The sequence below is a fragment of the Musca domestica genome, unplaced genomic scaffold, assembly GCF_030504385.1.
Source record: "Musca domestica strain aabys unplaced genomic scaffold, Musca_domestica.polishedcontigs.V.1.1 135, whole genome shotgun sequence".
Taxonomy (NCBI): domain Eukaryota; kingdom Metazoa; phylum Arthropoda; class Insecta; order Diptera; family Muscidae; genus Musca; species Musca domestica.
Genome location: NW_026712181.1, coordinates 162,501 through 175,712, shown reverse-complemented (window position 1 = coordinate 175,712; position 13,212 = coordinate 162,501). Strand labels below are relative to the sequence as shown.

The following is a 13,212-nucleotide window of genomic DNA, read 5'->3' as shown; positions in this document are numbered from 1 at the left end:
GGTGGGGAAGTGGGAAAAGAGGAACGAATAACGAAAAGGTGAAAAACATAAACATTGCACATAATGTGTTTTATTGGGATTTAATAATGCTTTGTAGCAGATATACGTTATAGAGGTCTAACTTGAATAAATATTTTTATTGTTTTAGAATTTAGAATTTTTTATATTTGTATAAATGATACATTGTTTGCATACATCCACATTGATTTCTTTCATTCATTTTATGTATATCTTTTCCTATAGTTTTTTTTTTGGGGATTTATGCTTTATTTAAATTTCATTTTAATCCTTGTTTCAATATTTTCCCTAAAAAAGACTCACACAAAAGGAAAGCTATAAAAATTGTTTTAATTTTTTTCCAAAATAAAAGTAAAAAAACAAAGTTATATGTATTTTTTTTATAAATTTCTTTAATATGTATATTGTTTCAATAATTTCGGTTTTTTATGTTCTTGGCCCTAGTTTACAGTGCTATGTACACAATTACATAATGCTAGATGATAATAATATTCGCCAAAAAAAAAAAGTTAATAGAATTTATTAGATTCCAAAACAAACTAAAATGCATGCAAAGGCGATTGTTTTGTGCTTCTTCTGACTTATAAGAAAGTTTTGATTTTAAATTAGAATTAAAGAAACAAATAAAATAAAAATAAAACAAACTAACATGAAAACATTGAGTGTATGTGTGTGTGTGTTTGTAAGGATCTGTTGTGTGTTGGATTCTTGTTGCTACTACTGTTTGTTTTGTTGTTGTTGTTCCACAACATTCTACACCAATTAAAAATTAGCAACGCTTTGATGGTGGCACTAAATGATCGGGCAATACATTGGGCAATTCATTACCCTCCAGTTTGACATTGATTAAATGTAAGGCCAAGGCAAATTCATCCGAATCCAGGAAACCATCACCATCCACATCGGAAAGTTTCCAAATTTTACTAAGCACTGAATTGGGTAATTTCGATTTGATAAGTTCTTGTTTGGCAGCTGCAAAGGAAAAGAGGAGAATTAATATCAAAATCAATAAAGTTGAGTATGCGAAAAAAAACTCACCTTGACCAGAAATTTTGCCATCAACGGGTCCAAGTTTAGTGAAAATAGCATCTGTGCGTTCCTTATCTCTATTACAAATCCAATCATGTTCACCATAGCCGGCATCAATGCCCTCGCCCTTCATGTAGCCGAATGGTGAGACATTGTCATCGATAACACCCTCAAAGGCACCACCTGGAAATAATTAAAGGTAAATTGATTGTTATTACACATTTTAAAAGAAAATATATACATTTTTATGACAACAAATGGGGAGAGGCATTGTCTGCAAGGGGGACGAACATGTGATACCCTAGACTTAAACAATTGTGCTATAGATGGGGATTCTGGAAATTATATTTTAAAATGGAATAGATTTCTGGGGGACGATTTTAATCGTCCTTGTTGTCATTGGAAGTCGATTTTAATCGTCCTAGAGTTGTGATGGAAATTTTGTACTAATGAATGCAATAAGTTAAACAATGTGGGACAAAATGCAATATATTCAATAATTAGGGAGACTCCAGCAGATTTTGTGTGGACTATTCCAAAATGTATACCGATATGACTCATTTCCTGTACCAATGTAATGTAAACCAAATGTGGATGTAAACCAAAAATCTCTATCAAATTTCAATGATCTATATTTAATATTGTGAAAAATATATCGAACGCTAGGAATCCCTTTGTATATGGTCAAAACTATATAAGGGCCTTAACAACATTTGGCTTAAGAACCAAGAACTCCTTGGTGGTATAGCTTGGGAAAAAATGCTAACATTTTCAGAAATAAACAAAGCTAATGTTATTTTATGTGCAGAAAATTTGAATGAAATTTTAATAAAAACTATTGTACCTAGACATATGGTTTATTTCAAGATTTATAGTGAAATTTGGTGTAGAATATTTCTTCTTTTAACAACTTCCATCTAAAACGAAATTTTATGTTACTTTTAGGCGCCAACTCGAAATAAGTCCAAGGAAAATTTTATCAAAAAAATTAGGGAATATTTTCGTGTTTTCTTGATGCAATTTTTTTTTGTATAAACTTTGAGACCTTTCCCAAAAAATGAAGTATAAAGGGAGATTTTGATTCGGATTTAATACGTGTCAAATGAACAATAATAAAAAAAACATATAATATTCACTTTTAGTACAAAAATTTTGAATTCAATTTTCATAAGAACTATTGTACCTAGATATATGGTTTATTCTGAGATTTTTAGTTAAATTTTCTGTAGAATATTTGCCCTTGACATCTTCCAGCTAAAACGAAATTTTATGTTACTTTCAGACGTTAACTCGAACAAAACGGGGAATTTTTTCGGGTATTTTTTAAGAGAATTGATGCAAATATTTTTTGATATATAATGAAAATGGAGATTTCTATGCTGAGATGACTTATAGTAAAATTTGAAACAGAATATTTTTGGCTTTGAACTTGTCCTTATAAAATAATGCTTTGTTGAAGATTTTTGAACATCATCAGACAAAGTACATCTATAACCCTAAAAGGTTTTTTATACCCTCAGTCATATGGCTAGAGAGGGTAAATATCATTTTATACGGCCAAAACGTGTCTCATCGAAATAACGGTTTTAGACCCTAGGTCTTTTTGGACCAAATCCGTTTTAGGACATTTGCAGTCGATCCAGGGTTGTCCGTCCGTCCGTCTGTCTGGCTGGAGTGCATGATAACTCTCAAAGGGAGTATCAGATTTGATCAGAACTTGGTACATCATAATATTATTACCAAACTTAGATCGAGTTCGGAGATGGGCAATATCGGTCCACTCCTTCTGGTACCTCCCCCACAAAATGTCGAAATTTTCAAAAATAATAATTTTCTGCTCAGAATGATATAGGATAGTCCGATTTTGCTCCAACTTTGCAAATCGTAGTATTTGCATCAGTGCTAGGTCGGGTGCGAAAATGGACAATATCGCTTCACTCCATCAAGTTCCTCCTCTACAAAGGGACAAAATTTTGAATAATTATAACTCTAATGAAAGAGTAAGTAAGTAAGAGTCCGATTATCTTCGAATCACACACATCAAAATATTTGTATTAACCTGTATACCTTTGTATACCTTCTGGTACTTCCCCCGCAAAGGGTCAAAATGTTGAATTTCCACGAAGCTCATACAATGCAAAAATAACACCCGGTTCCATTCAGACTTGACACATCTCAATATTTCTATCAAGATCTGTTTTAAAGATGGTAGAGATCGGAACATTCCTTTTGGTGCCTCCCTCACAAAGGGTCAACATTTTGAATAACCCAAACGATCATAAAATCAGAAATAAGCATCCGGTCCTCTTTATATTTCACACATCCGATTATTTCTACTAACCCAAGGTCTGGTGTGAAAATGTAATATATCGGTCTGCTCCTTCTGGTACCTCAATCACATTTTGAAAATCATTGAAGCTCAAAAACATGAAATTTTCATGCGATTTAATTCAGATCTTGGTACATCTTAATAAGTCCATGAACACAAGCTCAAAGAAAGCTAAAAAGCATCCGACTCTGTTCAAATTTGATGAAGATGATATATACCTGCGAACCCTTTCTGATACCTCACCCATAAAGGGACACAATTTTCAATAATTTTATTCGTCATAACTTGCGAAACAAGTCAGCGATCCTTCACAAATCGCTATATCTTAATATTTCTCTCAACCGGAAACCTGAAATGAATATGGAATTTATGATTTCGGCTAAAATTGGATATAAATGCTTGAAATAATAATAGTCGATAAACATCTATCGGCAAACCCGACTGATACTTTTTAACTTATTTTAATATATATGAATTGCTGACGTTTATGTCAGATTTAGACTCTTGACGTCTTCTAGGATCTATAGTAGAATTTTATGATAAATATTTTTTAGGAATATTTTGACTTGCTACGATATCGTTTAAATGGTGTTTTAACTATATTTTTAAAAGGGGACTAAGCTTATTGGCTCTCTTGAGGGTTAAAATTTCCGACCAAAATATTCCTCGCAATTTTATCTGCAATATTGCCGAAGTCACTATATACCTAAAATGCATTCCGAGATTCCGAGAAATCTTAATCCGACAATTTCTAAAAGTGTGGAGGAGGAGGGGGAATTTTGCACCTACTACTTTGGCTACTATTCGGTGTAAAATTCCAAAACCCGACAAGCGTGTTTTCTTTTTTGTGGCTCTACTTTCATAATCTGCTATATTTTCCTTGTAATTTTTTTCGTATTTCACAGTGTAATTGGAAGAAAATCATGTTTTTTTAGCCAGGATTTTTGGTACTCCTTTGGAAATACGCTTCTAATAGAAAACAAGATCGGAAAACTCACAATCTTCCAAAGTATGCCAATTGGATAATATTTCTGCAGGTCAGGCGTAACAAATTTGAATTCAAAAGGAGAACATACATTAATACAGGGGCTTAAGCCCCTTCGAAGTTACTACTTTTCTGACATTTTTTGTACACATAATAAGTAAAAGCTAATTTTTCCCTCCCGATATGGTTCCGAAATATCGTATATCTGGGTACTTTGCCGCATAAATATGTAAATATGTATACACCTTTTAAAGTAAGACAACAAAATGCACACTGTATCAATTCTATTTTGCCCAACCTTTCAATTAGCAACAATTATATACTTCGTTTTTCGCTTTTTTCTTCATTCTTTCGATTTTCCATTGGACTACAAAAAGATCACTCACTCACTCGCTCGCTCGCAGTGGAGCTCAGTTTCTTCAGTTTGGATTCTGTTTGATTTTTTTTTGTAGACTTGAAACTACTTGAGAAGAAATAGGCGCATTTTCATATTGGCAATTGTGGTTGGTTGGTGGTTTTGACTACGAGGATGATGATGATGATGACGACTAGACGGGTGCACTCAAAACAGCGTTTTTTTTTTTTCTTCTTTCATTTCTTAAGTGTACTCTCAACTAAAAATGCAGTGCTGTGCGGTGCAGTGCATCATGTATGCGAATGCTTGAATGGATTTCAATCGACTTTTATAAAGTTGTGCGTTTTTCTGAAATTTTCTTTTCAACTATGTTGCCGTTTTGAATGACCAATTTTTTTAGGTTTATTTGCTCTTCAATTGCCAGCCAGCGCCAGCCATCCGAACGCAATAAGAGTTTTTGTGGTATTGGATTACAAATGCAGTTTTTTGTTGTTCAAGTACATAGAGTTAAAGCGGCTTTATTTTTAATACAAAAATGACTAGAAAAAAAGAACTCTTGCATCTACATATTTATGTTAATTGACCCAGTACTCTGTCGGTTTGACCCACTATCAATAACCATTTATTACTGATTTGTTAGTACAACAGCGTGATCGTTGCCATCGATTGCTTTCAGATTTTTTTTTTTAATATGGCCTAATTTTTTATGTTATTGAAAATTGTTCCTTTGCGTTCTTGGAGCATAGCAACAAATTTAGAAATTGAATAACAGTTTTATTTTATGATAGGTTGGGAAATTGTGAAAAATATTTTATTTTAATAAGGATCAAGATTTGAGGGGTATAACAAGAGAAGAAAAATTTTATTAAAATATTCGCGGATTTTCAATGAGCGAATTTATTAGGGACCATTAAGTGTATAACCGCGAAGGCTATAATCGTGATTATTTCTAAGAATTTGCTTTAAATAAGTAAAGAGAGAAAGAGTGTATTCTAAGAACCATCAAGTAAATACTTTAAACTTAAACACTATGTGTTGGGGTGGTTATGTAACGCCTCGAAATATTGGTTCCCCACATAGGAAAATATATATGGATCTTCCTATCTTACCGAGCTGAGTCGATCTAGCGGTGTATGTCCGTCCGTTCGTCTGTCTATGTTAATTTGTAATCACTCTACAGGTCGCAATTATGGCCCGATCTTCACTACATTTAGAATGGAGATGGGGCTAGAGCCAGAATAGAAGCCTACTGCTTTTGGAGATGATCGCATAATATTTAGGGGTTGAAATGGACCAAAAACTGAAACATTTCCTGATTTTGCAGTTGCTCTACAGGTCGCAATTATATACCATTCGACGCGGAAGTTAGCTTGGGTCAAGAGCTAAGGGCTGAGCAGAAGCTTGCAAATTTTTATGGTCATCGGGTAATATTTAGTGGATGAAATAGACCATAACATTTGTCTTAAATGAAAGTCAAATTTTCCATTTAACCGCGAATATTTTCAATGCCGGCGAAATCACAAATAGACGAACAGGTCAATTCTGACCGTTACGTAGATGCCGATAGTAAATATATTAGATATATATAGCGAAATACATACAATGTATATATCTCAAGAATGGCTGGACCGATTTTTACAAGTTTTGTCAATTCAGAATGCCCTTTTGGCATAGAAGTATAAAATCTAAAAAAGTCGCATAAAATTTTTAAAAGGCTATAGTCGTATATTTCTTTAAAGCCTATCAAGAGCAATTCTTTAGGAATATTTTTATGGATTTTTGTAGAATATTTATTCCCAAAGATATCTGGGCTTTAAAAGTCACATATCAGAAAATTAGGAAACTGTAACTCCTACCACCCCCACAAGTGGGTAAAAGTTTTGAATACCCTTAAGCTCATAAAACGCAAAAATAACATCCGATTCAATTTCAGACTTGGCACATCTCAATATTTCTATCAACACAAGATCTGTTTTAAAGATGGTGGACATCGGACCATTCCTTCTGATACCCCCCCTCCCACAAAGGGGTCAAGGTTTTGAATAACAAAAACGATTATAAAATCCGAAAAAAGGATTTCTTTAAAATTCACACATGCCATTATTTTTACTAACACAAGTTCTGCTGTGAAAATGGGATATATCGGATCACTCTTTTTTGCCAACCACTTCTGATATTTCAACCACCAAGGTCACAATTTTCAATACTTATATCTGTCATAACTTGCGAGACAAGTTGGCGATTCTATACAACTTGATATATCTAAATATTTCTCTTAATCAGAAATCTGATATGAATATGGAAGTTATCGGAATTTATGATTTTAGATATAAATCAGGGGTATAAAATTGAATATAAATCAGGGGTAGGCAAAGAGTGGATGGGATGTCTGTGTGTTCACCAACACAATTGTAATAAATAAATTGTTTTGAATTTTCTGTCAAAGTGTTTTGGTAGACTATTTAGTTTTATTCGAAAAAATAGTTTAATTTCGATGGTGAATGAGAAAGGTTAAAATTACTGATTTTCGGCGGGCCACTTATTTATAATTTTTCTTTAAACCATTATTTCAAAAAATATTTTTTAAAACTCCACGCTTTGCAGGTTCTTCAAAAAATATTTTTTAAAACTCCACGCTTTGCAGGTTCTTCAAAAAATATTTTTTAAAACTCCACGCTTTGCAGGTTCTTCAAAAAATATTTTTTAAAATTCCACGCTTTGCAGGTTCTTCAAAAAATATTTTTTAAAACTCCACGCTTTGCAGGTTCTTCAAAAAATATTTTTTAAAACTCCACACTTTGCAGGTTCTTCAAAAAATATTTTTTTAAAATCCACGTCTTGTTGGCTCTTCAAAAAATATTTGTTAAAAATCCACGTCTTGTAGGCTCTTCAAAAAATATTTTTTAAAACTCCACGTCCTGTAGGCTCTTCAAAAAATATTTTTTTCAAAAATCCACGTCTTGTAGGTTCTTCAAAAAATATTTTTTAAAAATCTACGTCTTGTAGGTTCTTCAAAAAATATTTTTTAAAAATCCACGTCTTGTAGGTTCTTCAAAAAAATATTTTTTAAAAATCCACGTCCTGTAGGTTCTTCAAAAAATATTTTTTTTAAAAATCCACGTCTTGTAGGCTCTTCAAAAAATATTTTTTTAAAACTCCACATCTTGTAGGCTCTTCAAAAAATATTTTTTAAACCTCCACATCTTGTAGGCTCTTCAAAAAATATTTTTTTTAAATTCCACGTCTTGTAGGTTCTTCAAAAAATATTTTTTAAAAATCCACGTCTTGTAGGTTCTTCAAAAAATATTTTTTAAAAATCCACGTCTTGTAGGTTCTTCAAAAAATATTTTTTAAAACTCCACGTCTTGTAGGCTCTTTAAAGAATATTTTTTAAAAATCCACGTCTTGTAGGCTCTTAAAAAAAATATTTTTTAAAACTCCACGTCTTGTAGGCTCTTTAAAGAATATTTTTTAAAAATCCACGTCTTGTAGGCTCTTAAAAAAAATATTTTTTAAAAATCCACGTCTTGTAGGTTCTTCAAAAAATATTTTTTAAAACTCTACGTTTTGTAGGCTCTTCAAATAATATTTTCTAAAACACCTCGTCTTGTAGGCTCTTCAAAAAAAATTTTTTAAACCTCCACTTCTTGTATGCTCTTCAAAAAACATTTTTTAAAACTCCACGTTTTGTAGGGTCTTTAAAAAATATTTTTTAAAACTCCACGTCTTGTAGGCTTTTCAAAAAATATTTTTTAAACTCCACGTCTTGTAGGCTCTTCAAAAAAACAGCTTTTTTAAAACTCCACGTCTTGTAGGCTCTTCAAAAAACAGCTTTTTTAAAACTCCAGGTCTTGTAGGCTCTTCAAAAGATAATTTTTAAAACTCCACGTCTTGTAGGCTCTTCAAAAGATAATTTTTAAAACTCCACGTCTTGTAGGCTCTTAATATTTTTTTTAAATCCACGTCTTGTAGGCTCTTAATATTTTTTTTAAATCCACGTCTTGTAGGCTCTTAATATTTTTTTTTAAATCCACGTCTTTGTAGGCTCTTCAAAAGATAATTTTTAAAACTCCACGTCTTGTAGGCTCTTCAAAAGATAATTTTTAAAACTCCACGTCTTGTAGGCTCTTCAAAAGATAATTTTTAAAACTCCACGTCTTGTAGGCTCTTCAAAAAACAATTTTTTAGAACTCCACGTCTTGTAGGCTCTTAATATTTTTTTTAAATCCACGTCTTGTAGGCTCTTTAAAAAATATTTTTTAAAAATCCACGTCTTGTGGGCTCTTCAAAAAATATTTTTCAAAAATCCACGTCTTGTGGGCTCTTCAAAAAATATTTTTCAAAAATCCATGTCTTGTAGGCTCTTCAAAACATATTTTTTAAAAATCCACGTCTTGTAGGCTCTTCAAAAAAAATTTTTTTTAAAATCCACGTCTTGTAGGCTCTTCAAAAAATATTTTTTTTAAAAATCCAAGTCTTGTAGGCTCTTTAAAAAAATTTTTTTCAAAATCCAAGTCTTGTAGGCTCTTCAAAAAATATTTTTTAAAAATCCACGTCTTGTAGGCTCTTTAAAAAATATTTTTTCAAAATCCAAGTCTTGTAGGCTCTTCAAAAAATATTTTTTTAAAAATCCACGTCTTGTAGGCTCTTCAAAAAATATTTTAACTGAATAATAATAATAACTCAAGGCTGGGGGTAAACATCTGTCGGCAAAGAAGAAAGAATTTAAAAGAATTTTTAGTAATATTTTAGGATACTCAAGAAAAAATGTATATTTTTAAAATATTTTTCTCAAAGGTATTATTTTTTTGGGCCCAGAAAAGGGTGGGCTAAAAATCACCCTTTACAAAAACCACATACCAAATGATATCCAACTCGACTTAAAAATTTACATAATTTTGTAAAAATCCTGAAAATTCCTAAAATTTACTTACAATTTTGGGGTTTAGTATTGAATGAACATAGTTTTATTTTTATGAAAAAATGTAAAAAAAAACGTTTAAAATAACTTTATCAAAAGTTATGTAATTTTGATCGAATTCTGATTCACTGTGTTGAAAATCTCATTTTTTGCAGTTAGGTTTTATACCCATCATGTGTTGGTGCTAAAAGCGTTAAAACTATAACAATTTCTAAAAGCATGTAATAATGTGCTCTCCAACTGAAAAAAAAAATCCATTACTCTATTGCTAAACACAACTACAAACAAATAAAACAGCAACAACAAAAATAGTTAAAAAAAAATTACTTAGCTTCTTACTTTTTACACTTTTCAAATTTCGCGAGAGCACAGTTCTTCAATTTTTCTATTATTTCTTGAATTCTGTGTCTTGCTTTTAATTGCGCCGTCGCAATCATCTCAAGGGAACGTTGAAAAGAAGGAGAAGAGTACAAAGTTTCTAGAAAAAGAAGAAATGATTTCAAAGTTTGGTTTTTTGGAAAACTGGAAAGCAAAATTGAAATTATTTAAAAAAAACCTTCTTAACAATAAAGTTGAAAAATGTGTTTCAACAAAGAAAAAACTGACAGAAAAATTTGATATGGACAACTTTTAAGGAATTAGGTTACGGAAAATAAAAGAAAGAAGAAAAAAGAAACAGCGAAAAATGAGAACACTACAAATTAATAAAGCAATAACAATAAAATGCTAAAAAAGAAATTGAAGATACTAAAACAACAAGTGAGAAAGAACAACAACACCTATGCAAAATGTGCGCGGTGGCAGTAGCTAGGTAATAGTAGTAGCTAACATAGTCATAGCTGGCTAGGCCAGTTGACTGACATACAACTACTGGCTGGCTGACGGATGGACTAGCTGATGATGGCACACACCTTCAAAGCCATTTAGCAATTTAATGCTAAACATGTGATATAAATTAACTAAACCACCACCACCACCGCCATCCCACCAACGAGCTAAGGAGGTGTGGGGCCAAATATGAACAAAACATTTGGTTGTATGTTACTGCCGTTGTTGTTTTTGTTTTGCAGCCCTGACTGCTCGAGAAAATCAACAGAGCAAATAGTCAAATGGCCCTCAGTGATAAGCATGTTAGCAGATACTTAGACGTTTATGAAATTGCTCCAATATCTTAAGACACCAACCAGCCAAGCAAATAACCAACCGACGAACGAACATTCAAACACACAATTTGGTGATAAAAAAGCAACGAAGCTAAGTAAATAAATTATGCAATACTTTAAAATTGAATAATGGAATAAATAATAAGTGTTAGAAATTATGGAAAAATAACAAAAAAATAAATCACATTTAATACCATTTATCATAAACTTAGTTTAGACCATGTGCCTAACCCGAATGAGAAAATTGGTTGAGATTTTCTTTGTAGTATTCAATATGTGTGAAATTGCATCATAACATTAGGGCTGTTTTTTTTAAACCCAAAAAAAAATGAGGGAAAAACTGTACAAAGTTAGAGGGGCTAATGATTAAAACCACCCACTATCTCTCTCTCTCTCTCTCTCTCTCTGTCCTCTGTTTGAAAATATCCTCTGAGAAGTGAAAGAAAACATTTGGCTGGTTTTAGATATGTTATGAGAGACATGCTCACACTTTTTGGAGGTATCAGAGGAATAAACGATATATATTCGAACCTTTATCTATGTTAGTACTTATACAATGAGCAAAATTTTGAAAATAGAGGACCTGTACAAATTTAGTACGAAAAGTACTAAATTTGGTATAGAGTGTAGAAATAAAGGTAAAATTGTGAAGGGCCCACAAAGAACTTAAAGTATTTGAATGATTTTTTTTTTTTTTTGAAAAGTACAAAATGGTACCAAATTTGGCATAGAGTTCGGGAAAAGACATGGAATTATATATTTTGAAATCAAAATAACTGTGGTTGTGTAGGTTTGAGAAAATGAGGTGCATTTAGATGTGGGTACAGTATAGTGTACGAAAAGTACTGAATTTGGTGTAGAGTGTTGGGCTTAGAGTCGAATTGTGAATTTTGTTATAAAGACCCACAAAGAGTTTGAAAGATTTAGAAAAGCGGGTGATTTTGAACGTACTCGTACTTTCTAGTGTACGACAGTACTAAATTTGGTAAAAAGTGTAGTAATAGAAATGGAATAATGAATTTCGGTATTGGGGCGTTAATATTTTCCAATTTCTTCTAAAGAAGTAGCAGGCAATTGTTTTTAATAAATTAATTAGTAGAAAAAATAAAAAAATAGAACAAGTAAAAAAGCAGCAAACTTCAACTGAGTCGAACTTTTAATTCCCTCCACTATTTGGAAAGAAATTAAAAATTTTCAAAAAAAAAATCCATAGAAAAATAACGCTCAGAACCGTTATTTTGGGGCTAATAAGGCGAAGACGGGGTCCAGCATAAGTATTTTTTTTTTTTGGCATTTGGGCTGTAGTACCCATTACGAACTTTAAATTCGAAATTTGAAACTATTCCGGTCTGCAATATCTCTAGAATTATTAAAATATCGAATATTAGGAGGTACCTTTTTATACCCTCCACCATACTATGGAGGGTATATTAACTTTGTCATTCCGTTTGTAACTCCTCGAAATTCTCATGTCAGACCCAACAAAGTATATATATTCTAGAACAGCATAAAATTCTATGCAGATTTAGCGATGTCCGACCATCTACCCGTATATCCGTCTGTGGAAATCACTCTAGCTTCCGAACGAATTGAAGTAGATTGATAAAATTTTACTCAAATGAATGTAATGTCTGCAGGACTTTTGGTATTACTTTTGGTGTTACCTCCCGATATTCGGTATTTTGATGATTTTAGCGAATTTATTCACCAGAATTGTTTCAAATTTGATATTCGTAATGGATCCTACAGTCTTAGACAGAAAATTGTCTGTGCAGGTCCACGTTTTCATATAGCCCCCATATAACGGTACCTCCCGATATTCGGTATTTTTATGATTTTAGCGACATTATTTACCGGAATTGTTTCAAATTTGGTATTTGAAGTTCGTAATGGATACTACAGCCTAAGACAGAAAATTGTCTGTGCAGGTCCACATCTTCGTATAGGCTCATATAACGGTACCTCCCGACATTCAGTATTTTGATGATTTTATCGAATTTATTCACCAGAATTATTTCAAATTTGATATTCGTAATGGATCCTACAGCCTAAGACAGAAAATTATCTGTGCAGGTCCACGTCTTCGTATAGCCCCCATATAACGGTACCTCCCGATATTCGATATTTTGATGATTTTACCGAATTTTTTCACCGGAATTGTTTCAAATTTCGTATTTAAAGTTCGTAATGGATACTACAACCTAAGACAGAAAATTATCTGTGCAGGTCCACGTCTTTGTATAGCCTCCATATAACGGTACCTCCCGATATTCGGTATTTTGATAATTTTAGCGACATTATTCACCGGAATTCTTTCAAATTTGGTATTTGAAAGTCGCAATGGATACTACAGCCTAAGACAGAAAATTGTCTATGCAGGTCCAGGTCTTCGTATAGCCTCCATATAACAGT

General features: G+C 32.3%; 1 protein-coding gene across 2 annotated transcripts in view; it reads right to left on the bottom strand.

Moving 5' to 3' along the window:
• Nucleotides 1-383: 383 nt before the first annotated feature.
• The window catches only part of LOC101889798 (EH domain-containing protein 3), a 54,341-nt gene continuing 41,512 nt past the window's right edge, over nucleotides 384-13,212 (bottom strand). Inside the window, exons 2-3 of one of the 2 annotated variants that reach the window (XM_005178858.4) lie at nucleotides 1,057-1,230; nucleotides 384-990 (exon numbers count right to left, since the gene is read on the bottom strand). In XM_005178858.4, the coding sequence (XP_005178915.1) occupies nucleotides 788-990; nucleotides 1,057-1,230 (377 nt within the window). In that variant the 3' untranslated portion in view covers nucleotides 384-787. Of the gene's footprint in view, nucleotides 991-1,056; nucleotides 1,231-9,976; nucleotides 10,116-13,212 lie in introns of those variants that run through there. The other variant, XM_020035183.2, reaches the window with a different exon arrangement.